General features: G+C 34.0%; 1 protein-coding gene across 1 annotated transcript in view; it reads left to right on the top strand.

Moving 5' to 3' along the window:
* The window catches only part of LOC140439852 (alpha-N-acetylgalactosaminidase), a 212,126-nt gene that overhangs the window by 69,655 nt on the left and 115,565 nt on the right, over positions 1–26,906 (top strand). Inside the window, exons 3-5 of the mRNA XM_072530008.1 lie at positions 1,635–1,809; positions 18,125–18,314; positions 19,421–19,662. Coding sequence (XP_072386109.1) covers positions 1,635–1,809; positions 18,125–18,314; positions 19,421–19,662 — 607 coding nt within the window. The remainder of the gene's footprint in view (positions 1–1,634; positions 1,810–18,124; positions 18,315–19,420; positions 19,663–26,906) is intronic.

The following is a 26,906-nucleotide window of genomic DNA, read 5'->3' as shown; positions in this document are numbered from 1 at the left end:
GATTATTTTTTGTTGTGCAAAATGGCTATGAATGTGGTCATCTATTCTGTTCTTAATCTGTTATGTAATATTGTTATTAAAGGTGATCTTAACTGAAAAATATTTAAACTGATGAACCCTTTCAAATGTGTAGTGTCTACAAAATTTTCATCTCACTTGTCAATTGTCTCTCCTATTCTGACTCGTTGTTCTATTCCTGTTTCGTTTGTATCGTTTGTATCGTTTGTTTTATCTTCGTTAATTTGTATGCTTATTTTTTTAGTGTCATTTTCTAGTTTAATAAAAACTTCGTTTACATAATAGTTGTATTCAAATCATCCTTGATTTCCAAATAGAAGTGTTTTCGGTGTTTGTTTTTGGCATTGTGCTCTCTAAAATAATGTAAAAATGGAGTGAGAGAGCATATCTCCCTATTTTTCGGCTTTGAAATATTGGTTTATAGTATCCTTCGCCTTTTAGCTCGCAGTTTCCATTGTCTTCCGTCGTTCCAATCACCTGGACGTAAATCACTCTTCAACATTGCCTTTTAGGTTCCAGAAGTCCACATTGTTTTAGGTCTTCCCCTTTTCATTCTTTGAAAATGTTGCTGTTTCATATTTTTTTTGGTATTTGATGATTTCTCATTCTTTGTATGGGGCCATACAAGCAGAGTTGTTTTTGTTGGATCTAATTAATTACTCCTTTTCAATTCTAGAATACTCTCATATTTGTAATGCGCATCGTTCTGGATATACGGATATCTACGCCAAAAATCTATCTCCAATGGTAGCAGTTTTGAGGATACTGATGGTTATAAAGAATTTTGAAAATTTTCATTCTAATCTTATTGCACTTGTAGATCCCTCTACACAAGCTTTTGACATTCATTAACTACTTCGGTATGTTAGTATATATACTATACTAATCATAAAGAATTTATCGATCTACTGTGGATTGATTTTTCTTACACCCACATTGATAATCTACTATTTAATATTCCACATATTCAGTAAATCGTTCGTTTCAATAGCATAGCATAGCATCAATAGCAACAATACGTTATATCATGTATTAATAATCTAATACGCCTATAGTTTGTGTACATTTTATGGCCCTTTTTATCAATGTTTATGGGTTTAATAAGACTTTCATTTCAGGGCGCAGGTACCTGCTCCTCTTTCTATATTTGTCAGATAAGCTGATAAAAAACGTGTACCTTTTCCAGTTTCTTCTCTAGTTTTTAAATATGACCCCGATACATTATAATTTCCTGGAGTTTTGATGTTTTTGAGTTTGTGATTTGCCGCCTAGCGTTGACTTTAGTACAAGTTTAACTTGTTTAGCCCTTCCATACTGCTAAAGGATCGTAGACCTAGTCCTAGAAGCAACTGATAAACACATAGTAAATATTAAGTGACCTTGAAAATGTAAAGATAATAAATCTCTTTCTACATATAAAGTAGTAAACAGGTCAAAAGAAACAATAAAAGATTTCTTACGTACTAAATATTTACAATCGTCTAGACAATTATATGCTTATTCGAAATATACCAATTACCAACCGTATTTGTTTAATGTCATCACATCATTAGTATATTCTCACGCTAGTAATAATAATCTTAAAAATGTTAATTATTTGTCTTATTATTTTACAGCGAGAATCTCTTTAGAACAATGGCTGACATCCTCGTTAACGAGGGTTACGCCAACGTTGGCTACGAATACATTAACGTCGATGACTGTTGGTTGGAGAAAGATAGGAGCGTCTATGGGGAACTGGTTCCTGATCGAGTAAGGTTTCCGAGAGGAATGAAATCTTTAGCTGATTATGTAAGTTTAGAGTTAGCTCGTAGATTATAATTACAATGATAAAAAATTAATCTAAATTTAATTGTTATAACTATCTTTACGTACGCCTATGACCGTTATTTAGTTATTTTTTTCGTATGAACATAATTCCTGAAGACAAAATATTCTTAAAAATATTTTAAAGAAGGAGCTTGTTGTTGCGAGTTTAGATCCTCCTGTTGTTCCTACCTGCAACAGAGAGATTGCCAAAAAAAAAACAATTATTTTACGGAAATCTAGTTCAGTTGTCTAATTCTAAATTAGCTCTTTTTTAGTTATTCTAAATCAACCAATATACAATATAAAAATAATGAACCAAATCGAATGTTTTATATGTATATGCTATTACACCATAGGTTATTCGAATACAAAAAGCATTTATTTAACACCAGGTTTATTTCTTCTCATATTCAAACAGCTTATAGTAGTAACGTCAGCTATATAATAGATATATTTACAAGACGCTGAGCAATCATAGACTCGGACCACTACCTAGTCCTTTATATTTACGCTCTAATAAGAGCTAGAATCTTTAAAGATATCCAGATGAGTTAAAGGGTAAAGGTTTAACGTAGAGGCGTTAAAAACTCTTAGATAGCTAAGAAGTTTGGGGAAGGTTTCGAAGGTAAGCTAGAGAATTGTACTGATGGTATAGTAGAAGATATTAAAAACTATTGGAGGAACGTAGATCCATATTGGAAGAGGTGGCAACTGACGTAAATAGAAGCTAAAAGCGTTTAGGAATGTGCCCAATAAACGCATAGAAAAAAATCAAGCATATATAAGACTCTACGGGCAAAGAACGAGAGCACAGCTGAGACGAGACAAAAAAAGAATACTGATAATAAAGAAAAAAGATCATATGCACAAATTATTTGATACACAAATGGAAAAGCGAAAATTCTACAAGAGGGTTAACTAGAATAGAAAGGATCATTAAAAACCGATCAAGAGAGATCATTGGTGATTAGGACCAGATGGAAAGACTAGATGGATAGAAAGATGGGCAGAAAACTTTGACGATAGACTAAATATAAGAAGTAGATAGGATCGCAAGAAGCATACATTCATTCCAAAAACATTGAAGACGATAGAAAGAAAAATAACATCTCAACAACAAAATCTTCTGAGCTTTTACATGGTTAAAAAAATATATGAGGTATTGTAAACACTAGAACGTAGAAATGTAACGATTCACATCCACCTATTCACAAGAAAGGCAATCAAACAATCTGTGACAACTACAGAGGAATTACGCTATTAAATGTAACCTACAAAATATTGGCCTACATTCTTTACGATCGATTATCGGGATATTAACGTGAGCCATAATTATCTCCAAATCTCCTGGTACCTGGGAGAAATTATGTCCTAGACCCATTCTCTCATCTTATTACCAAAGCTTGCTTTCCCATATCCTACTCTGATGTCATGCAGCGACATCAGAGTAGTAATATACCAATAGACCAATACCAAGATAGAGCGTAAGGGAAATGATCCTAAATCGGTCTATTATTCGATACTACAAATTTTAAATTAATCAAACAATTACCGATATTAGTAATCCCCCACTTATTTGTCAACAGCTACGGGTGGTATGACCCACACGTGGTAGGGCACTTCATCGCCCTGGAGCTGAGAAATTAACTCCGAAGGCGTAAGGTGTCGAGGTGTCTACTGTGCGTAGAATACTAGCAAATATTTAATGTAAGACAAATATATATATATATATATATATATATATATATATATATATATATATATATATATATATATATATAAATATATATATATATATATATATATATATATATATATATATATATATATATATATGTAAGTGTAAGAAATTCGAACTGTTAAAGTATTCTACACTGCCTTGTTGACAACAGAGCCCCCGGTGAACCTCTTGCTAAGTGTAAGTCGATGATACATAACTCCCGGATTAACTAGAGCTGTGGTGCGCAGAATTATACTGCATGGGATCTACCACATAAACTGCAAGCGTCCGGAGATCGACTTCTATACCCTGTTTTTTAACCAGGATGAGCAATTCAAATTTACCGCGCCGCAATGGTTGTTTGTAATTAGTCCAACCTCAGTTAAGTTTACTCCACTGTTATGAAATTTTGACACTAATGGCATTTCTAGGTTAATTAAGTTATATCGGCGATTTTTTGTGTTTTCTGCGTTATTCTTTTAATTTTTAGATTTTTATTCTGCTTTTATATAAAAACAGTTGTTTTTAGAACTCTTTAGCGACGTATTAGTATAATATAATATTTTTGGATTACCGTCGAAGGCCGATATGATCAACCAAAAAAGAAGATGCATTTGGTAACTTTTCTAGTGACTTTCTTGGGTGTGAATCTGTCTCTTTAGTTTACACCTTCTGTTTAAAAACAAAGCATAGTAAAAAAAAACAATTTTAAAAATAAAAAACTTTATTGCACATTTATAGTTGATAAAAAGTTGTAACTACAGAGAGTTGTAATTAAAGTCATGTTGTTCATATTAATTTTATTTGGATGTTGATGCATGGCACTGCATATCATCCACAAGTATTTCATATGATGGTACGAAATTACCGAGGGCCAAACGCAAGCATGAAAAGAGGTGTTCGTCAGTTAGCCGATTACGATATTTTGATTTCACTATTTTAAGTTCGGAAAATGCAGACTCACACAAGTATGTTGATCCAAATAATGCTGTGAGCTGCAGAGCTACTTGCCTCAAAGACGGATATTTCTCTGACGATATGAAAGACCAAAATTTCGTATCGGTCGCTCTCGATTTAAGGTGTATATCCGAAATTATTTTCAGTACCTCATTTTGGACGGAAATAATCTCCATATTGAACGTAATGGATATTTCAGTGGCTATTTTTTCTACGTCTTGACAAGAAAATGGATTAGACATGAATGTTACAATAGCTGTCAGTTTTTTAAAATCAGCGAAGCGTCTTTCAAACTCGCTATGAAGTACTTGCAGCTCCGTCTCGTAATAAACATAATTCAAATGAGCAGCTACCCTTTTTTTCAACAATGGAAAGTTGTTTAAATCCTTTCTGCTAATTTGTTTAATTAATAATTTCAATTTGTTGACAAAAGAATGTATTGCGCTCATCATATCGATAATTGTTTTATTTCAACGAGGTTCAAATGATTTGTTAAATCTGTTAGGAGAGCTAGATCATTCAGCCATTTTTCGTTGTGAAGCAGATGAGTGTGTTCCCCTCGTTCTTCTAAAAACGAAATTATTTCGGGAAGTAACTTCTGGAAGCTATCTAAAATTTTTCCACGGCTCAACCACCTCACCTCTATATGCAGAAGTAAATCAGTGTGTTCCGCAGAGACGCTAGCTTCCAATTGCGCCTTAAAAAGGCTTCATTCTAAGCTTCGCTCTCTGATTGAATTGATAATTGTTGTTGTCAAATTTTGGAACACAAAACTTGCTGGTAAATGATGCAATGAAGTGAAAAAAACGATGGAAATTTATCATTAGCTCGCCATAATGCAACAAATCTATTGTTAACGCCAGTCATGAATGGTGCACCATATGTTGTAATACACACGAGTTTGTAAATCGGTAACTCGTATTGTTTCATAAAATTTCTAAAAACGTTGTATATCTCTTCTCCGCGAGAAGATTTTTCGTACAGAGGCAGCATTGTTAACAATTCTTCTTTAGCCAACATGTCAGAAAACACCATCCGAATGAAAATACACAACTGGGTGGTATCAGTCATATCGGTTTACTCGTCAAATTGCAAAAAAAAGTACATGGCATCATAATTATTTCGATCATGCACGTGTGGTGAGTCAGGACAGTCCCCGTATTTTCTCCGTGAATCGCGATCGACTTCAAAAACTTTGGCGATCGACCGGTCGATCGCGATCGACCTTTTGAGCACCGCTGAACTAGAGGATGGATTCGAAAAACCTTCGTTCCTCCTCAAGGGCGGTGGTTGGAAACCATCCTGGAATTCTAGGCAATATGGAGGATGATACTATTTGTATTATGTGGCTATTGGTTTTTCAGAAAACGTTACATTCACAAGTACACATGGAAAAGCTCAATAATTGACATTAGAATACAGTAATAACAGAATATATTTATGTGAGGCACATTTACGATTAATTTCCATTCTATAATAATTTCAATATAAAATGCTCCAATAATTAAGCTTTATCATTATTTGTGAATGTAATTGTTATGTTTAAATTATTTGAAATATTTAGTTTCATTACATACACTTGTTTTGTTTTTCCATGATATTTGACAGCTTTAGTTAGACCACAAGTACATGCAATGCAATGCAATAAGTTATTGTCGCTGTGATTCTAACACTTTGTAATTTTTTATTTAAGTTTTTGTTTAAAAGAAATAGGTACTTCGTAGAAAAACCATTAATGCACAAGTCATATGGTGAACCTATTAACTCGTTTAAATAAAGCTTAATCGCTTCGCTCGCTCGTGGCCGTTAAATACTACTGTTGCGTAATAGAGTCTTTATCACACTCTTTATGTAATACATAAATATACTATAAAACGGTACCTTAACGTACGATAACACTATCATAAAAGGAACTACACATTTTTCAATAAGAAACCAAATTGTAGAAAGCGAAAACAGCCAATTTGCTGACACTCCTCATATATATAAATATAATAATATTTAAATATCGATATTTATTAGATTAGTAACTCATAACGACAAACCCATTTCTGATGCACTGTCGTGACTCAGCTTTTCAGTAGAAATACTTGAAACAGAAAAAGAGACTGATGAGCCACTTTATTATTAAGACTTATTCGAAATCGAATGGAGACATGAATCACAATGAACACAATAACCGTCTCAAGGTAAATAGCAGGCAGATAATTATACCTTTCGTATCGTTGGTCATTTGCATTTAAGATTTATTGATACGTGTAGAGGTAGAGAAAGCAACTATTTAAACAAATATTAAATATTTATCCATCTGTCTTTTACCATTAATTTAACAGTGGTTTTTCGAAATATGGATATCAGGCTGAAATTGTTTTTTTTAATAAAAATATATTATAACTGTAATAGTTATTTATGTACGAGGATAAATTGATATTAAACTAACCTTTGATAGATGGAGCTACTTGATACCGAATTGGTTTCGGTGTTGACATTTGCCATTCATGACATGACGTCTGTCAAAATTTTAAGTTTTAAAAACAATTAGTTTGGTTTTTACAGCCGTCAAAAGCAAGCAAATTTTGTGTTTTCGGAGAAATGGAAAAAGTCGAGTATCGTTCGGTGATTAAGTTTCTCCACAAAAAGGGTAAAACGAATGTGCAAATCAAAGCCGACCTGGACGAAGTTTATGGCGAGGTTGCACCTTCGTTAGCAACAGCAAAATTTTGGAAAGCTAAGTTTGTTCGTGGTCGTACGAGTGTTTTTGATGATGAGCGTCCCGGGAAGCTAAATGAAGTCACCACGCCGGAAATGATCAACAAAGTCCGCTTATGGCGATGATACGGAGCGATCCAAAGGATTTTTTTCACCGATTTATCACCGTTGAAGAAACCTGGGTGCATTATTACACACCGGAAACCAAAAAACAGTCGAAACAGTGGCGCAAACGCGGCGAAGGGCCGCCGAAGAAGGCAAAGAGTGCACATTCGGCCGGCAAAGTGATGGCGACTGTTTTCTGAGATGCGAAGGGCATCATCCACATCGACTACTTGGAAAAAGGAAAAACAATCAATGGTGAGTACTACGCAGCATTATTGGATCGATTCGATGCCGAATTGCGTCGAAAACGCCCCGGTTTGGAACGCAAATAGTGCTCTTACACCAAGACAATGCACCGGCTCGCCGATCGGCCGTCGCTATGGAAAAATTACACGAATTGGGCTATAAATTGGTTGAACCTCACCGTATTCCCTAGATCTTCCCGCCAGCGATTTTTTCCTGTTTCCAAACCTAAAAAAATGGGTCGGAGGTCGCCGTTTCGTAACAAATGATGTCGTCGCTGAAACTTCGGTCTATTTTGAAGAGCTCGAGCAAAAGTACTATTCGAATGGGATAAAAAAGTTGGAACATCGTCTTACTAAGTGTATCGAGCTCAAAGGGGACTATGTTGAGAAATAAATCGATTTAATTCCAAACAACTTTTTGGAATTTTTCTATCAAAAGCTAGTTTTATATCAATCCACCCTCGTATAATACCATAGCCACAGATTATGAGCCAAGCGAATGTTTTTAGCTTGAAACACATATCCCGCTTGTCACGAAGAAAATGTTTTTAGTTTTGAAGGCAGTAGAGGTTGTGCTGAACGACGTAAAGTGTGAGGTAATGTAAGCTATACGTGTATAACACAACCGCGCTATGTTGGAGAAAGCATCAGACTGAGCGTCTGCATCTCCCGTATCAAAATCATATCAATTTCCATATTCTGTACACACAAATAATAAAAAAGAAGTGAAGCGTTATTTGAGTCACCATCGCTTAGAACAAAGGAGTTAGTTGGTACTTTCGCATATTTAAAAGGGATTGTTTTGCAAGTATTGCGTTTTATTTTCTAGTGAAAAATGTGGTGACAATAAAGGGATGACAGCCCAAAGCCTCATCACAAAACTTTAAACATCTTTCACCGAACTCATGGGCAAAAACCGAACCATACAAAACCCATAAAAAACATCATACCCCAAGGAGTGCGATCAGGTTGGGCTAGATTTTCTACAAAGTTATTGCAACCTGCAGAAGTCTACGACCAATAGTAAAGTCTATGGTGTTCTTAGGTCGAGAAAATATTTCTCTAAGAGGCAATCGTGATGATGGCCTTCTGCTTCTGGATGAAGATGCTGGACCTAACAATGAGAGGAATTTCAGGGAATTGTTAAGGTTTAAAATCACATCAGGACATAAGACCCTTATACAACACCTATCCACAGTAAATATTTTGCTCACCACATAGGGTATAATTATAAGGGGTTTCAAAACTGGGGACAGAAACTACTGGGGGTGGAGATAGGGCAAGCAAAATAAACGGAACTGTGCGAACGTTCAGGGTTTGTTTGGAGAGCTGGGTCGTGGATAAGTTGATGGCAAGGGGGTTGGATTGGGGCAACTACAAAAAAATGAAACAAAAGGATACTTACAGGAATCTCCTGGAATAAATGGACAAACAAAACAACAGTCTAGCAATTAAAAAAAGACGCCGCTTCGAGGTGCCAAATTATAACGATTACAACAACTAGTTGTAACTATTGAAATAATTATTAGAAATGCAAAAATGGTTCAGAGACTTTTTTAAAATAAAAAGACAAAATGGTTCCAAAAGCACTATATTAATAGTTACAGAGACTTGTACCAAAATAATAAAGAAAACTTACATGTCATTATCCTTTTACAAACTCGGGAGATTCTACAAAAACTTACAAATGTTACTGGGCTATAAACTGTGGCAAATAAAAAATTACTACAAGTACAGAATTATCTTTTTAAATAAAACTATCATAAAGAGGTTAACCTTTTTAAAAAAACACAACAAACCAATATCAAAAATGATAAAACTAGCTGTCATAAGATCTACAATATGAATTATCAAAATTTAAATTGTTATGAAAGCAATTATTATTTAAAAAAAAATGTCTGTCGTTACTTCAAAATTAAAACACAAAAACTTACCTGATTTCACCAAAAAAAGCACTAAAGTTTCTGAGGGTTGAAACTGGATCTATTAAAATTTCTGGAGGTAGATCTGGGATGACGACCAGGGATAAGAAGATGAGGGTGGAAGCTAGTACTGGCTGGAACACAAACCTTGAAAACTGGTCTCCTTTAAAGACTGGAACAGGTACAGCACAATGGCAACATGAGGTTATCTTTAAAAACTATTGTAAAACGCTATTTCAAATCTCCCATATGAGATATGGCACACAACAAAAAAAACAGTGTTTACTCGTTCAGAGTTGACACATTACTTTAGATAAAAATCACTTTTTCGTCGACAAATTTGCCGGCTTTTCGTAAAACTAGATAACGACCGTTCCCTTTGACCAAATCTTTCAACCTGCATTAACTGCACATCAAACTGCTACTATACTACACCATTTCCAATGAGAAAAGGCGAAAAACACAAAACATTACGAATTTGATGCTAAATTCGGCTAAATTCGGCCTCCAATAAAACTAAACACGTCTTTAACGGCGCTCAGCCTTACCGAGAGTGAACAATTATATTTCCGGCAAAAACTTCTCAGCGATCTAAATGGATGTTTATTTGAAACGCATATTTCGAGCGGTTTTGATCAAAGAAAATACCAAGGAAATCTAAACAATTCTAAAAATGGTTTACGTGAACTTCGGCGACGTAAATATGAATTGGAAGAATTCGGTCTTTTAATACGTACGAATGGGGAATGAAATACACTAAAATATTCTTCGATTGCTTTAGCAAATACGAGGGGATTTCAATACATTTCAATATATATTTCAAAGAATTTGCAAATGCTACAGTAGCACCAGTCAAAATCAATTGATAACATGTTGCGGTGAAGAAATGATTGAACAAATAATGAATCAGGTTCAAAGTGCAAATTATTACTATGTCATATTTGACGAAACGACCGACGTATCCCACATGGAACAGCTTTCTGTAAATTTGAGATACACACACAATAGACGACTTTGTCAAGTTCATTATGAACGCTTATAAGAACATAAAAATAACTAGTGAAAATCAAGAAAGAGGCAAGGAACAACGCCTGATAGGAGAAACCTTGAGAAAAATAGTATTAAACTTGTTAAAAGAACTGCACTTGGATCCGAAGAAATGTGTAGAAATCAGTACTGACAGTTGTAGCGTAATGAGCTCTGAAGCAGTCGATGCAGTAAGAGAAATAAAAAAAGGTCGCAACAAATGCAGTTAGACGTCCTTGCCTGAATCATATTTTAAACAACTCCTTTTCAACTTCTATTAATGTATCGTCCATAAGAAACACAGTGGAAACAATTAAGTCAATAATATCATTTTTTAATATGTCAGCCAAGATAAATGAAGTTTTAAAACTGAAACTTGGACAAAATTTAACAAGTTTATCCGAAATAAGATGGGTTGAGTGTTCACTTATATAACGATAAGGTTTAAATGTTTCAATGTTTTATGACACTCAAAAGTGTGTGAAATGTGCCTTAAAATCCACCATTTTTACAAAATTTTCTCCGGAATCTCCGGTATCCCCTCCAAAAAAGTTCATGCCCCCCCCCCCCGAAAATCAGTCCTGGATCCGCCCATCAATGGTGCCTGTAATCTTTTATCACCTATCGTAAAACATTATTATTTAAATAAGTTAGATATTATACCTTGTCACATAACTAAAGACGGCAAAGCAACGGGTCTCGAAATACTAAAGACCTTTCTTAAAGCAATAGGATTTATAAAAAGAGAGATGAATGCACAAAATTTGGATTTCGTAACACCTCGGTCTCTTCCAAATATGTAGAGATAGTAACTGTGATGTGTACATATATTTCATAGACTACCAGAAGACTTTCGACAGAATAAAACATGATAAACTGATGTCGATAATGAAAGAAGTTGGTATAGATGATAAAGATATTACATTTATCAAAAACATATACTATAAAAATACAGCGAGTATTAGAATAGATGGCAAGTTGATAAATCCTCTAACAATTCAACGCGGAGTACTACAGGGATGTATATTATCCCCTCTTCTTTTTAAAATATATTCAAAATAAATTTTCAAAAATGCAGTACAAGACGTGGACGAAGGTATTGGGTATAAGGTATTCTAGTGAATGGAGAAAGCCTCAAACATTAGATATGCGGACGACATAGTTGTGTTTGCGGAGATTATGGAATTCAAATATTATTCGTATAACAGAAGTAAGCCAAATATATGATCTGGGCTTTAATATCAAAATGCATTATTATTAATGCATTTTGATATTTAATTATTTTAATATTAAAAACTTCAATATTAAATACTGAGCTATTGGTGAACGATCAACAAATTGAAAAAGTCGAGAGCTATAGATATATGGGTACCATTATAACTAGCCGGGGGCTACTCTGTAATGGTAAAATAACGTATAATAAAAGATAGGTCAGCATTTACTAAAATAAGTTCGATTTTTGAAAAAATCTGCATCTAACAACAAATTGTCGACTACTTAAGTGCTATAGAATTTCGGTTTTGCTGTACATAGGAAGCGGATATTGACTGCGAATCTCATAAATTGATCGAGAGAGGAATTATGAAGTTCTCCGCACAGTGGGTAAAGAATGTGAAGTGTGCATTACGATAAAAACGGAAATTGGAGTACTTCGGTCATATTGTTTATTTTTTTTTTTGGCGAGGAAGGCATTACCTACTTAATCACTTTCTTTATTAAAATTTACAACTATGAAAAAATAGCAGATAATTGGTTGGAGTCATTGTTTATAACATTACCATAGAAAAGCAGGCTTAACAAATACAACGATTTTAGACTAATCAGTTTGGTGAGCAAGGAGCAGGACCAGAAACCTCATGTAGAATCTTACGTTGCCATGTCATCAATTTCACTTTAACTTTAACTTTAACATCATAACATATACGATGGATTAATGTAACCTAAATTTAAATTAATAACATTTAACGGGTTTTTACCTAAATATTTAGTGACTTAATACATGTACACCTAGATACACTGATGATGGAATATAGATTCCGAAAACGTTTTGTGATTGTGATGTAGCCCGATTGGGTGTTTTAATTATAACTTTTAAATAAATTTTTTACATTATATACATTTAAATAAAAGACATAATGACTGTAACATTATAAAAATAAAAAATATTATTTTTATAACATTCTTCAAGTTCCGCTCCTATCGGAGATTGGAAATCATTCTGGCAATTACAATTTTGTTGGTTACGCGCCTGAATAGTTCAATTATTGCGTAGCCACGAGATTTTACGTCTTCCTACGCTTCTTCTGCCTATGATTTTTCCCTGCATTATATTCCTTAGTAGTTCGTATTTTTCACCTCTCATGATGTGCCCCAAGTATTTCAATTACCTGATTTTTATGGAATTTAAAACTTCGCATTGTTTTCCTAGTTGTTCGAGAACTTGTTCGTTTGTTTTGTGATCCATCCATGATATTTTCAAAATACGTCGGTACACCACATTTCGAATTTCTTTTTTAATGTTGGATTTTTTAAGTGTCCAAGCTTCAACCCCATACAAAGGGGTATAGAAAATATAACATCGATGCATTCTTATTCGGAGCGATATATTGATATCGCGATTCCAAAAAAAATTTCTCATTCTATTAAAAGTTTGCCGTGCAATTTCAATGCGGCATCTTATTTCTTTTGTCTGATCAGTATCTTCTGTGATCCATACTTCAAGGTATTTGTACGAAGATATTTATTCAATTTCTGTATTATCTAGTACTAGCTGAACTTTGATGTTTTGTGCTTTTGTAAATACCATGAACTTGGTTTTCTTCAAATTTATTTTTAGTCCATAGTCGTTGCAATATATATTTAGTTGTTCAGCAAGGTCAGTTCTTCTAGTGTTCCTGTCAGAAGGACGGTGTCGTCAGCATATCTTATGTTATTAAGTGGCTCACCGTTTATTATAAGGCCCTCACTGACCTCGGCAAGCGCTAATTCTTTTATAACATAAAATATACAAAACATATATATTTCACAGGTACGTAGTTGCGCATCGCACGAACTGATCTGACTGGATGCAAAATATTAAAAATTTAACTGATTCATTGATTTTCCAAAAAGAATAAAAAAATAAATTAAATTATTGACTTATGATATAATTTTACCTGTTTAACATTAAAATATCGGGGGTAACTATATTCACATTAATCACCTGTCAAATTCAAGTCGGATATTGTAACCGATAACGTGAGGTCAGTTCCTTCGTTGATCAGCTACATATAAAAATATTTACAAATTCATACATAGATAGTATAAGGTCCATTCGCTTAGATCGGGCAAATTTTGACAGATTCATAGCTAGAAACATACAACACAAAAGTTCCTATCTCACAGTTTTAACAGCTTAGATAAACTTTTATTATAGACTCTTTCATTGAAAAAAGAAGAATTATTACAAATAGTGGAAGTGTATACTAAACCCATAAAATTTTGGGTAGTATATATTTAAAAAATATATTTTAGTTATAATTTAACATATTCTAGTAAACACGCTGTTTATTTTATTAAATATAGTTCTATTGTTGTTCTGCAGCATAACTGAATGAATTGTTGGAAATTATTAATATTTGCTTTGTTTGTTATAGTATTATGTATTTGCTTTGCTAAATCTTCTTTGCATACTAATTTTGTAAAATAATAAAACCAAAGTTTATGTTGATTTCATCCTTGTAAAACGTCAACAACAATTAAGTATGCCGTAAGCACAGATAATTCTGTGCCATAAGACCTTTTCTGATTATAGCCGCTCTGTTATGTGAATAGCCGCTTAGAAGATCCCTTTAAGGGCGAAATACGTATTAGCGGATACACAGACGCACTATACGTGAAATCAAATCTTAACTGTCTTTACTTTTTATTCCGATTTACTCTTTATGAGTACGAGAAACGAATTCGCTAAGGATTTTTGCTTAGTTGAGGAGATATGTCGTGGAATACAATTTTAGATTTCCCATGTCTCTAATAACATCTTTATCAACGTCTGTTTTGCCTTTCAATTCTTAGAAGGCACAAATTAAAGCAGAAATCTGAATTGGTTTCGAAAATTAATTTCGGATTTAGTTATCAGATGTCGCTATTGCGTCCAGATCGAAGCCATTTTAGAGTTGCTTCTAATATGACAGGAAAGATTATTTTCACGTTCAAAACGTTTGTGAATAGCCGCTCCGAAGATCCCTTTTAGGGTGAAATACGTATATGCGGATACACAGACGCACTATACGTGAAATCAAATCTTAACTGTCTTTTCTCTCTCTCTCTCTCTCTCTCTCTCTCTCTCTCTCTCTCTATATATATATATATATATATATATATATATATATATATATCAGCTAGCAGACATACATCGCTAGCTGGCTAGTAGTTTATTTATTTATCGTATATCAATTATTACCAGTGCTTCTTCCTGTTTGTCCATATAATTTTTATCTTTTGCGATTCAGCTCCACCCAATCGCTTAATACATCTTTCACAGTTTCTGGTTCTTTGTCGCAGAGTCTGCAGTTAAGGTCTCCACTGTAAATGACTGCTTCATTCAGGAATAAAGTCCTTTTTAAATCACATTTTATGGTAAGGTAATAAAGATGTGGAGTGTGTAATAAATAAAAATGACGTATTACTGATTTTATCCACTTCCTTAAAAAACATATACATAACTTATTTGTTTAAAACATTCTTAATAAAAATTCTGAATAATTTATTAGGTTTGCAAAGAACCTTTATGGTCACAGTAACAAATCGACAAATCGATAGAATACGACAAGTATGATTTGTCAAATGTCTAAATTGTTAACGAGCGTCATTTAATTTTAAATTATACAAACTATTGAATTAGCATTTTTCTTAATAGCTCGATATTTGTATCGATGTTTGTATCGCAACACTCATCGCAGTATATAAATATGATAATCTTTTAATCATTCTAAAAATTTCTCCTAAAGTTACGTAATCTTAAGAAATCCAATCGTAGGTACTGAAGATACTCTCTCGCACCCACGTTTTTTTATTTACAAATAATATTTGTTATCACCTCTCGGTCTATAAACTATAATAGATATTATAGAATATTTAACATTTCTGCATTATCCGCTCTATATTTATTTCTTGATCTTTCAACAATTTAAGTTCTGATAAAAGCAAAGCCCAGGAAAACTAGAAAAACCATTGATATCATTAATGGATCTAATCAGAATAACTTAAAACGAACATATTATATCAAAAAAAATAAAAGAAGAAATAAACAAAAAGCTTAGTGGTACACAAACTCAAATACGTAAAACAAAAAATAATGTTAATAAGCAGTTATTATAGAAAAGAAAAAGTAAAAACATCTCAATTTTAATTTTTATATTATGTGAAGTGAAAAATAAAATCTTGTATGTAATCTTGTATGTAATGTATGTGAAGTGAAAAATAAAATCTTGTATGTACCCATCGAGCAACATCCATCCCTCGAAACAGAGGGCCTCTGGCTGGATTATGTTGCTCACCGGGCGTAATCATCCTAATAACACCATTGGTGTATAAATATCTAATAAACCATTGTTTTTTAATTGATAACGAAGCGCTTATGGCAGGACGAGCGCTCATTTCTACAATTTGAATTTAAAACAGCAAAAATGTGTGCCTTAGATTCTGTTTCTCTTTCTTATACACGCCGCAGCCCGAGCGCCCGTCCTGTCATAAAAGCTTTATTAACGATTAAAAAATAATGTTTTAAGCTGAAACAAACCCAAATACTTATCGGAAAATGCTAGAAAAAGGTTTGAACTTGAATTTAGGTCCTTGGTGAATTCAAAAATAATGTTAGATACTTGTGTCTTTAGCCCTGATAATCGTAATTTTGCGCTTTATCAGTTTTAAATTATTTATACCTCGAAAACGATTAAGTTTACAGAAAAACTACAAGAGACTTGTTCAGAATGATCCAAAAAATTAAAAAAAAATTGTCCGGGCCGAAAAAAGTTGTTTTTACAATTTGTTTTAAGAACTTTTCGCATGGGCGACCTCTTGAACCATAATTTGGGATATCTCATGCAAGCCCTGCAACTGATTATGCAAAAAATCTCATCACAATATTTTTCCGAACGAACCCGAGCTTTTCGCCATGTCAATTTGAATAAAAATACAGCACTTATGTACGGTTGATGGTAATTAAACTTCACTTTTTTTTATTTTTTGTTATAAAACAATCGATCTCTCGACCATTAAATTACTTAATATAGCTAAGGTGCAAATTAATTTGGACTCAATTAGAAGATCAAGGTCAAAGTCATTTTACTTTTCATATCTTCAAGATGAATCTAAAGTCAATTGTTTCTTGAAACAAAATATGAATATGTATGTTATTATGCTAATGGGTTTCTTAAATTTATTCTATGCAAAACGTTGCTTAAAAACGGTTTTAAAAAATATGTTACTCAATTAAATAAACAAAAGAACGATGGTTTGTTTAAGACTACAAATGATTCTAAAAAAGCATGTAGCTTTGCAATGAACACAAAAGAAAAAAGTATGTAGACATTATAAAAAATTTCATAAAAAATTATAAAGAATTTAAAATATAAAAGAAAACAAAGTCTTGTAGACGTTATGAATAAATTTTTTTCTTCCTGACTTTCGGCAAATTGTCTGCTTTATATTCATACACCTGCCTCTCAATGCATAGGTCATCTTCAATGTGCACAGACGGTACCCAGACAACATCTGTTTTCCATTAGACAATGATTTTTATAAACAAGGTTGGATTACCCATGGGCATTATATCCATTATTGGCAGATATTTTCATGGAGCAAAACATTATGTACATTTTTGATGGAACTGAGTGAACTAAGTTTTGAGATTTAACTCGAATATCTGGTTTTTAATGACATGAATTAATTAAAACAGCTTTAAGGTCTAGGTCGTGGAACCTAAAATTTGGAAGGTGTTGGTTATTGATCTGCATTTGAGGAAAAACTAGTTTGTTTTCTGCATTCGTGTGTTTGTGTAATATTGATTTCTGGATAGACAAAGTTAAGGAAAAATAGTTGAAAACTCACCGATCTTCTTAAGAATATTCAAGAAGAGACTACCCAACCTCAAAATGACAGTAACTTCAAGGACTCCTATGAATCTGGTATAAAGTTGTGGAGAGTTGTGGTGTAAGAAAGCCCTGATCTTCCCCAAGATTCGACAAGTAATTTTTTGTGTAAGCAAAAGTTTCCTAGCCTATTCCTAACTATAGACTAAATCCGAGAATTTCTCAGCTGTCAAAAAATCGTGCAAATAAGTAAGATTGAAAAAATGAGGCAAATTTCAATTGTTATTTTCATGTTACGTGTGTATTTAGAGTTCAAAGGTCTATCATTACCTATTTTGTTATCGTAAACCTAAATAACAACGCAATCATATATGTACTTAACAGGATTCGTAAACTTCTGAAGTAATCCAATATTAACTAGAAATTGATAGTAATGATAATATTAACCATGGTAAAGAAAATGGAAATTATTATTTAACACTATGTAATTGTACTTTTGGTTAAACTAACATAAAATATTATAATTGTTTTTTTTTGTTACAGGTTCATTCTAAAGGTCTAAAGTTCGGTATCTATGAAGATTACGGTAATTACACGTGCGCTGGTTATCCCGGAGTTCTAGGTAGTCTTCAAAGAGATGCAGAAACATTTGCCTCATGGGATGTAGACTACGTGAAACTAGATGGATGTTACGCCCATCCAAGAGACATGGACAGGGGATATCCAGAATTCGGTATGCAATAAAATATTAACTTTTTCAGCATTTCAAGTAATCCCGTGTTTTTCTTGCGATATGTGGACGAGCATTGTCTTACATGGTATTACAAATGGTATTACATGATCCTCCAAACATTGCTTAATATACCGTTGAGCGTTTAAATTGCCCTTTTGAATTGTAACAAGTTCTGTATGAGCCTCTAGGGGAATGGCCTGCCCACACCATTATACCACCTCCAACAAATTGCACTCTCGGAGTAAAGCAACTTTGCTGATGACGTTCACCAGCTTTTCTCCATATCCTAGGCCACCCATCTGATGAGTATCTTCTTTTATTAATTTGGTGTTCCACAATAGTCCGTGTAGCTATCTAATGGCTGATCTTGTTTGGCCAATCCTAGAATATATTTCTTCGTTACTCCCTGCTTTTGATGTTATTTGGAGTCCCATGTATTTGAAGGTTTCAGTTAATTTTATACTTCCCATTATTTGTACACTCGCGTCTCTCAGCTAGAATGGCTTACTCGTCAGCAAAGTGTATCGTGTACAATCTTTCGTCTTCGATTGGAATGCCCATATTACAGCATTTTCTTCCTCACACTGAGAGCGTCCCATTTAAATGTATTCTGAAGAGTGTAGGTGCTATGCAGCAGCCTTGCTTGAGACCCTTACTAATAGGTATTTCTCTAGTTGTACTGCTGTTATATATTTTTTATTTATTCCTTGTTTTTCCATTGCTACCCAGAGCGTTGAAAGTGGTACACTATCGTATACCTTTATCAGATCAGAAAAGTCGTAGGCTAATCTTTTTTCAATAATTTGCTTTAGAGAAAATATGCTGTGTGTACAGGATCTGCCTGCAGGAACGCCCTTTTATTCTTCTACACTGTCATCTCTTTTTCAATTTTATTTTTTATTATTTTTCCATAGACTTTTGAGAGTGAATTTATGACACTTAGCCCCCTGTAGTTTGAAAAATTCTCTCTATCCCTTTTTTTGGACATACAATTTAAAAATAAAAAAGTATTTTGCCAGGAGACCTGTGAATACTATAAAAAATACTTTGTTTGAAGTATGTTAATGTCTTACTCTAAAAAAATCAAAACACATTTAAATTTCTAGGTTTTCATCTAAATAGAACGGGTCGAGCAATGATCTACTCATGTAGTTGGCCTGTGTACCAAATATACGCCGGTATGTCGCCAAACTTCTCTGCTATCATTGAGCACTGCAACATGTGGCGAAATTTCGACGACATACAAGACTCGTGGACTAGTGTTGAAAGCATCATCGACTACTACGGCAATAACCAGGACGTCCTTATTGCCAACGCTGGTCCAGGTCACTGGAATGATCCAGATATGGTAAGTATCCTTGACAATTTTAATAGTGTTTCAATTAATTCTTTTTATACGAATTTCATGCCAGACACAAATTGGGTAGTAACGGGAAGACTACTACCGGCGAATCGCCAACCATCCACAATTTATATTATTTTAACAGAATACGAATGATTTAAAATCAGAGTTACACAGATAGGTGTGTTTGCGTATTTTGCCATGACTTCACAGTTGGCAGAAGTGGATCAAATATATCTAAAGGACTAGACAATTTCTTACTTCGATTAGATCAAATGCTTGAAAACCCAAAGAGATCGACATAATAAAGTATACTAAATTTTTAATAGACCATTGTAAAAGACACGAGAATCGAGGGTCGAGAATGAAATTTATTGCAGAATATGAATCTGTACATATATATATTATATTATATTATATATATATATATATATATATATATATATATTATATTTAGGCGTTCCACGCCCTTCCGGTAGGGATCTATGGAGGAGTATCACCTAGCCGCAAGCCCTTATCTCTTGCCGTACTGCTCCACCATAGGCCGATCAGATACCAGCATATTCTAGACTAAGCCGCAGATTCATTTTAGAATTTTAAACTACTGCGTTAGCCTTTTTGTTTGCTATTCACCGAGCCGGGGATGAATCTGTACATACTAGCTGTAAACTTTTTTTCTTTGGCTACGTGTTGTTCATTAGACCAATCAGTGTGTCTTGTATACATCACAGCAATGTTTAATGTAGGACTCGTGTTTCATCGTGACTCGTCGCGAACAAAATTGTTGCGGTTTATTCCATGACTTCAAAAGAAGCTCGTCTTTCAGTTTGGACGGCGCTACTAGACACAGCGAGCATTTTTATTGTCTCATTAAATCGACATTGTGTGAATGACGTGTTCCTTCCTAGAGAGACGTGAGAAATCAGTAAACTGATTATTGTACATATTTTTATTTTTGTTAGAAACAGAAACACGATAAATCAGTACCCAAATTATAAATAAAATGAATCATTTCTCACATGTGTGATCGTTGTTGGTTTTATCGCTTTATATGGATCGAGATAAGTATGCGATCAGTACGTTGTAGATATATTTTCAAGGATCTGTACGCGTACGGTACGTATACCGTTTGGCTCACATATCTATACGCAGCTTAATAACGAATATAGCGTTCGCATACCGTTTGGCTCGTATATGTGTACCGAACTTTAATGTGTACGGCAGAAAAAACCGCTTGCGTACTGTTTCATCGTGACTCGCCGCGAACCAAATTGTTGCGGTTTATTCCACGACTTCAAAAGAAGCTCGTCTTTAGCCGCGTACAGATAAGGCGGGTACACATATGCGAGCAGAACTGTTCGACGAATTTGTACGACGGGACGAACCGCTTGCGAGCTGTTCGTTCGTTGCTCGTCAGGAACCACCGCCTGTCGGTTTTTGGGACGAACACAAAGAATGTTCGCAGAACTATAAATTGTGTCTATAAATTGTTTCTGCCAAGTGTGCGATGATATCATTCTGTTAAACAAAATTGCTGAACGAGCGCGGCTTATCTAAGTAGCGAGAGAAATTAATAACAGATAATGTAAACAAAATACCGAAATGTTTAGATTAACGAAGTAAATTAATTCTCGGTTTGTTATTAGATACTTAGGGTATTGGATAGCCTGAACATAAACATATTTTCAACGAACTCTTCGCGAACAGCTCACGAGCAGTTCGCAAACAGTTCGGCTCGCATATGTGTACCCGCCTATATGCGAGCAGAACGGTATACGTACCGTACGCGTACAGATCCTTGAAAATATATCTACATCGTACTGATTGCATACTTATCTCGATCCATGGAAAGCGATAAAACCAACAACGAACACACATGTTAGAAATGATTCATTTTATTTATAATTTGGGTACTGATTTATCGTGTTTCTGTTTCTAACAAAAATAAAAATATGTACAATAATCAGTTTACTGTTTTCGCACGTCTCTCTAGGAAGGAACACGTCATTGACGTCATTCACACAATGTCGATTTGATGAGACAATAAAAATGTTCGCTGCGTCTAGTAGCGCCGTCCAAACTGAAAGACGAGCTTCTTTTGAAGTCGTGGAATAAACCGCAACAATTTGGTTCGCGACGAGTCACGATGAAACAGTACGCATATAATACGCAAGCGGTTTTTTCTGCCGTACACATTAAGGTGGGTACACATATGCGAGCCGAACTGTTTGCGAACTGCTCGTGAGCTGTTCGCGAAGAGTTCGTTGAAAATATGTTTATGTTCAGACTATCCAATACCCTAAGTATCTAATAACAAACCGAGAATTAATTTACTTCGTTATTCTAAACATTTCGGTATTTTGTTTACATTATCTGTTATTAATTTCTCTCGATACTTTTGAATAAGCCGCGCTCGTTCAGCAATTTTGTTTAACCGAATGATCTCATCGCACACTTAGCAGAAACAATTTATAGACACAATTTATAGTTCTGCGAACATTCTTTGTGTTCGTCCCAAAAACCGACAGGCTGTGGTTCCTGACGAGCAACGAACGAACAGCTCGCAAGCGGTTCGTCCCGTCGTACAAATTAACGAATATAGCGTTCACAAACGGTTCGCGAACAGTTCTGCTCGCATATGTGTACCCGCCTTTAACGAATATAGCGTTCGCATACCGTATGCATACCGTTTGGCTCGTATATGTGTATCGAGCTTTTCAGTTTGGACGGCGACTATATGCAGCGAACATTTTTATTGTCTCATCAAATCGCCATTGTGTGAATGACGTGTTCTTTACTTGAGAAAACGAATATGGAAATTATAGATGGAAGTGTTTTTGAATAAAATTAACAATTTACCATTAACGTCACTTTGACGTAAAATGCGTTTAAACCACGATACACAAATACACAGATACACAGATAATTTGTGTATCGTGGTTTAAACGACTACTACGACTTAAAATTCAAAAAATCGGCTACTAGTTTTATAAGGGTGTAAATTATTCAATGGCAGCTGCCATAACTGTTGTTCTAGATTATTTAAATGAATTTCAGCATTACCTGCAGAATAAACAATCTGACTGGTGTTTTCTGGAATTAAATCATTATTTTTTCATAGTATAAAGTAAAATTAATTAAACTGAATCTTACCTACAGGAATACCATCTGATAGTTGTTGTAGTATAACATTAGGAGCAAAAAAAAAATCCGTAAACTTACACTCTAGTTTTATGTTTTCATTACTTGCTGCAAGGAAAGATTTTGTAATCGTACATCATTACTAATAACGTTTACATTTACATTAATTTCGTATTTTTTGCATAAGAATGGAGCAATTAATCTTATATATTATATAAGTATCTTTATAATGCAGGTACTTACAAAGATAAGGTAAATTTTCGTTATCATCTTCTTAATCAGTGCACTGTTTTGCAAGTAGTAATATTTTATTTCCCCTATTCATCTGTATAAACAAGTTTTTCAGGCTAAAGAATACTTCAAAGAAAACACCAAAGAATCAACACACAACTGATACATTGATAGGTTAGGTTTTGAGAATAATGTCAGTTGGACTATCGGCTTTTTCAAACTGCACCTCCTAAAGCATAATAAGCTTCATGTCCATTAAAGTACAAGAAAGGGCAGGTGCCCCATATAAGTCCTTTTTACGTAAATTTAAGTATAGGAAAGCAAATACTTTTTGTGCTCAAATTTCTTCTCCAGTTCCATATTATTTTTGTTTATTGCTAGTACTAGTAATAACTTACTTCTAGTCAGTACAACTATTCCCTAAATACTTTAATCGCTGATTTGAGAATCCCCATAAGTCACAAAACTAACACTTTCGGAAAACAAGAAAAAACTGTGAGGAAAACACGAAGATTTCTATATGTTAAAACTCTATCTCTACGTCTATATGTATTTTGACCTACCGAATTCCATTTATACACTGTTTCTTTAAAATAAATAAATTGCTGGTGTGGGAACGTAAAATTCTTCGAATGATATATGGCCCTTGTAGAGACAGCGTGATAAACGAATGAAGGGGCAGATACAATAACGAGCTAGAGTCTCTATTCGGAAAAGAAAATCTAGTCAGATATATAAAGGCCAATAGACTCAGATGGGCAGGACATGTGATACGCAGTAACAACAATCGCCTTATAAACAATGTGTTCTGGGAAAGGCCAGAGGAAAGAAGGTCTGTAGGGCGGCCTAGAAAAAGGTGGAAAGATGCAGTCAAAGAAGATCTAGAGAAAATGGGAGTGCGACAATGGGAATTACTGGCACAGGACAGACAAACATGGAAGGCAATAGTAAACGCGGCAAAGACTCACGAGGAGTTGTAGCGCCATTGATGATGATGATGACTTTTTCTTGACTTTTTAACTCCAATATTTTTTGAAAAATAGATTAAGAATAAGCTCTATATAAGCTCAAACTTGATTTACTTAAGGGGTTTCTCAAATAAATTGTTCAGCGTTACCCGAAATTGAACTTTATAAGAAATTAAAATGAAACAAAATACACATAGTACTGTAATTTATATTAAAAAGTACAAAAAATATTATCACAACTCAAAAAAAAAAAAACGAAAAGTGTGATTATTCATCTTCTTCAGGTCGTTGTGGGCCAGTTAAACAATTCATTATAATAATCCTGGATATTTTCTATATCCGGAATATAACTTTGTAGTTTTTGTACATCAACAATCTTCTTCAAATTAATCGGAATCTTTCCAGTGGAATATGCCAATATTATGCTTGAGGCAATATTAGTGTATTTTTTATTATTGTTAAGCCTGAAGCTGTGATTGGCTAATTCGTTAATAAAAAGGTGTGCTACAAAAAAGTTTGAGTTCTCGTAAGAGTGGTGAAAATGCATGAATCTTATTTTTAGTTGAACCTTCTGATTCCTTGGAACATTTTTGCCACTGGGTTCTGTAGTACTCTGGTCACCAACTTTTGTAGTCAATTACGTCTTCAGCATTCACCAATACCACCTTGAAGCGGTTATTTTTACATGAAGTTTTAATGAGCTGTCCATATTCTTCCATGGTGTATATACGGTCTACTTTTCAAATTTTTCTCTTAATAACCGCAAAATCCCCATCTCTAATGTTGAGCTTTATTATTATTGTTTTGTACTTAAAAACATAAATGGATAAAAGACAGATTATGTTTTAGTGTAATTAATTTAGTGTCTAAACAACTGTGATGAATATAAGTACCTGGGTATGAAGATAACTCAAGATGGAACACTCGATTCTGCTATAAAAGACAGAAACATACAGGGTAGAAAAGCCATATCCATGATGAACGGCATTCTGTGGGACCAAACAATAACTAAAGCGAACAAACAACTCATATACAACACCATACTTAAAAGTGTAATCACATATGGCAGTGAAGTTTGGCCAATGAAACAAAGAAGAGACAAACTGTTACTAGCAACAGAAATGGACTTCTGGAGAAGAGCAGCAGGTAAATCAAGAAGAGATCTGATACCAAATGAGAGAATACGAGAAATGATGGGAGTCAAGCATACAATAGTTGATGACATAAAAACAAAACAATTAATCTGGTACGGCCATGTACAAAGAATGCCAGATGACAGGATTCCGAAACAGATTTTGACGTGGACACCACAAGGAAGAAGAAAAAGGGGAAGGCCGAGAAGAAGCTGGAGAGAGGGAATTAAAAAAGAACTAGAGGAAAGAGAAATCCCTCCAGGCCTATGGTTAAATAGAGAAGAATGGCGGTTAGGAGTCGGAAGGCGCCGGAGAACGCTGAGAACGCCGATAGTAGTAGTAGTAGTTAAACAACCTAAATAAGAAATAAGTAGTAATGAGTGAAACCTTTTCATATGTACCTCAATGTTGCTGCTTAAGGTATTATGTAACATAACCTGACAAAATACCTCATAACTAAATACCTATACGAATCAAACTGTATGTTCTGGATACGAGGGTTTTTTAAAATGTCTACAAAAACATCACTTGATTATATATGACATATTTTTTTGATTCAGTACACATTTTATTAAAAAATTACTCGTAATCACAACAATATCGTAACAATATGTGATAGTTGTTATTTGTAAAAAATTCAAAAAATGTTAAATATTCTCACAACATATGCTCAGTCGAGAGGAAAGTACCACTTTCGCATGATTGTTGCTTTCGGTTGTGTTAAACAGTTTTATTGCAGTAGTCATTAACAATTATCCAATTTCCAACTAAAAGGCACATTATATCTTATAGCAACCGAAACCATTTACAGTCAACAATGCCATAATTGATATACCTACAGCACGATCAGTAACTTACATAAAAATCAGTATGCTAATTTAAATCTGAATTCAATACAACAAGTTTATAAAGAGCAAGGTTGCAGTAAAACTAACAACAAATGTTAATAATATTATAATAAATAAAAACTAAAATTATTAAAATTAATAATTTCAGAGGTTTGGATATCACGAAAAAGGGGCGTTTGTAATAAGCTTATTTTGCAGTTACGTAATTGTTCCACACCTCGAATTCTGGGTGTGTGATGTGTACTTAAGTTGGAACTGTTACTTTCAAACATTTTCGGTGATTTTTTCGTTTGACTGATAGATTGTTTTAGTTAGTAACTAAAACTGATAATGATATTTTAGTTATGTGGACAAACAATGTTCACTGTATTATACAGATGATTTGATACTCTGAAATTTTTATCTCTATATACATATATGAAGTTTTTTTACTCATTACAATCAATTATAGTTTAATCCCATTATCATCCTTCTCTTTGTCTTTATCCCTAATCGAACTCGGCTTCCCTAATGACATTTCTCCATAAAAGTTTTATTTAGAAATCCTTTATAAAGGGTATATAATTAAAAGACCCGTTCGGGCTACATCACAGGACGTTTTCGGAATAACAAGACCATCATCAGTATATTTACCAGGTGTACATCAGTCAACCCACTAAATATTTGGCTAAATACCCTTAGAATACTACAAAATTTGTTATTTGTTACATCATTATTAAAAAGTTGGTATAATGTTAAAGTTTTTAACAGATACCCTGAATGGCAACGTTTTTTTTTGTTGGATGAGTGTGGAAATGTTCTAAACACCATACCATTGCTAGGTGTGTGTTGGATTCAGGGCAGAGGAAAACATCCGAGCCCATTTTCCTCTGTGTAGAGGAGGTCCTGCAAACGGATGCCTTCCTGTTGTCCTGCCTATCTACTAAAAC

Source organism: Diabrotica undecimpunctata, chromosome 4 (genome assembly GCF_040954645.1).
Source record: "Diabrotica undecimpunctata isolate CICGRU chromosome 4, icDiaUnde3, whole genome shotgun sequence".
NCBI classification, from domain to species: Eukaryota; Metazoa; Arthropoda; class Insecta; order Coleoptera; family Chrysomelidae; genus Diabrotica; species Diabrotica undecimpunctata.
The sequence above is the reverse complement of the archived record's forward strand: the minus strand, read 5'-3'. Positions and strand labels throughout refer to the sequence as shown.